Genomic DNA, 3,242 nt, shown 5'->3' with positions numbered 1-3,242 from the left:
CCCAAAGATCTTCACATTGACTTTCCCAATTAGACATGCGGCAGGCTGAGAATTTCCTGGAAACAGCAACCAGTACTCCTCCCCCATCCTTCAGACCGTGGAATCCTGAAGTCTGTCTATCCCTCCTAAAAACTTCATAACGGCTGTCAAACAGTTCCGTACTTAACACATTTTCATTGAGCCATGTTTCGCATAAAACAACTATGTCATAATTAGTTAGCAGTAATTTACTGAGAAATGCTTGAGTTTTGGTTCTGAGACCTCTTGTATTTTGATAGTAAATAGATATACTATTCATAATGTTGGTTGAAGCTACTAAAGTATGTGTAGATTATAAAAAGGTTATTTTAAGTTATTAAGAACATTATTGTCCCTAACAAATATGTAGCCCGTGTCATCACTTTTACGCATAAATATACGTCCACCTCGAACCCACACGTATTTATAACTCTTTTCTTTCGCTGTCTGTCTGGCTGCCGCATGTAATGATTTGTTTGCAGGAGATAAGTGTTCCATGACGTAAATTGCTGACTTGGGCCCCATAAACCCTAGATGAGAACTATTAAGTTTGTCACTTAGGTTCTTTGGTCTGTTGAACTTTGTGACCGCCGACAAGAAGGAGTCCCGAACTCTTGTATTGCTAAGCTCCACGATTATGGAGCGTGGACGCTTAATTTCGGAATTGAGTTTGGCTGTTCTTGTCACATGGACAATGTTATCATCTTTAAGATCAAGTCCAACTACTTCGCTGAGTTTTTTTACAACGCCAATCAAGTTCTCACTTTTTTTCTCGGGTACGCATTGAATCTCAATGTTTTTACAACGAGCATTTTGTTCTAATAAATTTATACGTGCGGTTAGGTTTATAATATTTGATTGCATTTCGCTCTCATGTTTTTGCAGTGTTTTTATTAGCTCATGGTTCTCTTTATATTTTTTCACCATATCCTCCACTTGATCACTCATGTGATCCATAGCTTTATTAATGCTTCTCATTTCTTCCTTCACCGATAGTAACTCGCCACAAAACTGCTTCTTAAAGTCATCCATATGCTTTAATAAAATTTCTTCCATAATTTCTCGAATTTCCTCTCGTGTTACAGGATAATCCTGTTTATTTGGCGGGGATGACAACGCAGGTCTTTTTGTTGGTCGCAGGGTAACATTTTGGGCTGTACGAATAGGTGTGTTGTCATTTTTGGAAACTTTTGGTGTTGATTCTCGACAACGGGGGCACAACCAATCCTTTGGAGCTTTTGTGGATGTAGGTTTGTTCTTTCCCGCAAAAAGGCACAGATGGTGATACGCTTTTTTGCATTTCGAGCATTGAGTATAATTGACATCATCGTTGCCAGCACTGCAGCAACCCCACTCCAAATTTACCGAGGTCATTCTCAGACAATTCTTAGTTTTATCGTTCTAAATAAAAGATAATAATGAGAATGCACCGTAAAAAATGCTCCCTATAATCTGATATAAATTAATATTAGCATAAAAGCACAGTAATAAATGCTCCGGTCGCCGCTTTGCATACGCGTAAGCTTGGTGTCGCGGGAAGAAGGTCTTAAGTGATGCGGGTTTCGAACACACTTACGCGTTTCGATCAAACGTTTGCAATATCCAGTAATGTGGGTACTTTCCTTTTACACAGCACTTAGTACTTAGGTTTTTAGGTCCAGAATCAACGCTGCATGCAAAAACTATTACGCTTACTTATTGCTCGTTGATTGTAATTCACTTTTATCAAAAATGTACATGTTATCGACCACTTTTTCCACTAATAATTATAATTTAAACACAGCGTGCACAACATAGATGTTACTCCGTTGATGAAAATTGATACATGAGAGAGAGAGAGAGATTGATATATGAAATGTAAGTTGATTTTGTTTAATATTAATCTAGGCTGGGGAAGTTTTCATTTCCATTTGACCGTTGCTTTCTAATCTACATTGGACTTTTAAAGTGATATAACATTTGGAAGCAGTAACAAGTTTTGATAATATTTTTGTTTTAATAATTTAAGATTATAATAATAATTAATAACCTTAAGTGCTTAAATATATACAAATATAAATTAAAAATAGTTACTGTTTAAATCTTGACCGCGTGGAATGGTGGCAAGAAATTTTTCGTAGCATAATTCACGTAAAATATTTTCAGGCAATTAATTAAAACAAGTCGACCCTCGCTATATGTAATTAAAGAGACATTGTAACGAACATGTTTATAGTACATATACCGCAAGACACTGGGCTTATTTGCGGTGTCCCTTTTTCATAGTGAAACGTGTACAATATCGCACGCGTACCCAATAATACGTATCAAATAACAAAAGAGTAAAATAATGTTTTAATTTCAGTTTCATTGACAAGTAATTTCAGAGATATTTTAATATATTAATTCAACTTTATTGTTTCATTGTACCAAGTTATAGTAAACTAAACTATAACTAAGGATAAGACAATTTAGCCACTTTTAGTTTTGTCCCAAAATTAAATGCCAGGGAGAGATAATAAAAGCAGTTGGTGAAAATACGTGACCAATATGTCCCGGGGCGGGTTAGCAACGTCGTCTCGAAGTTTATGTAACTCACGTCTCGCGAGTTTGCTTTCCCAACGTGCGATGGCTACCTTACTGCTTGCACGGTTCGCTTCGCGGATATCGAATCAAACTTCGATCGTATTAAGTGTATTTAGAGTCTTTGATGTTTGCCGGAATGTAGTTCCCATATTACGATTAAATTGAAACAAATGACGTCCTCGTCTTTGTATTATAATAAGGACATTTTTAATGAACCTGATCCTTTTATATTCTGAACAATAACCATTTATAGAAAAATGTGAGATTTCTTATTACAAATTTAGTTTTACAACAGTCAGTGCATTAGAGTGATTGTGTGTTCTAGTAAAAAGGAATGGGTGGTTTTAAACGATATTTTTAATGGGACCCATTCTTATATACTTATTTTAATATGTATAATCTATTAGCTTGGATGCAAATCTACTTTCAACACTGTTCATGCTGAAATAATCATGAAATAAACACTTGCTAATCGTATTGTTTATCTTTCATATACAGTTTAACCTTTGATAAAAGCGTACACTTTGGCGATGTTATCCATTTTATATGTAATGTTGGAGTTTTAACCGCGCTCATACCTTTTTGTATTATTTTGCCTGACGTTTCGACGGAGTTGCACCAAAACTACTAAAACACGTACCGTCACGGTTAAAATTCGA

General features: G+C 35.6%; 1 protein-coding gene across 1 annotated transcript; it reads right to left on the bottom strand.

Moving 5' to 3' along the window:
• Positions 1 to 342: 342 nt before the first annotated feature.
• On the bottom strand, positions 343 to 1,392 carry LOC125066419 (uncharacterized protein PF3D7_1120000-like). Its single transcript, XM_047674486.1, has one exon. The coding sequence runs from the start codon at positions 1,390 to 1,392 to the stop codon at positions 343 to 345; it is 1,050 nt and encodes a 349-aa protein (XP_047530442.1).
• Positions 1,393 to 3,242: the final 1,850 nt, after the last annotated feature.

This window comes from Vanessa atalanta, chromosome 9 (assembly GCF_905147765.1).
Source record: "Vanessa atalanta chromosome 9, ilVanAtal1.2, whole genome shotgun sequence".
NCBI classification, from domain to species: domain Eukaryota; kingdom Metazoa; phylum Arthropoda; class Insecta; order Lepidoptera; family Nymphalidae; genus Vanessa; species Vanessa atalanta.
The sequence above is the reverse complement of the archived record's forward strand: the minus strand, read 5'-3'. Positions and strand labels throughout refer to the sequence as shown.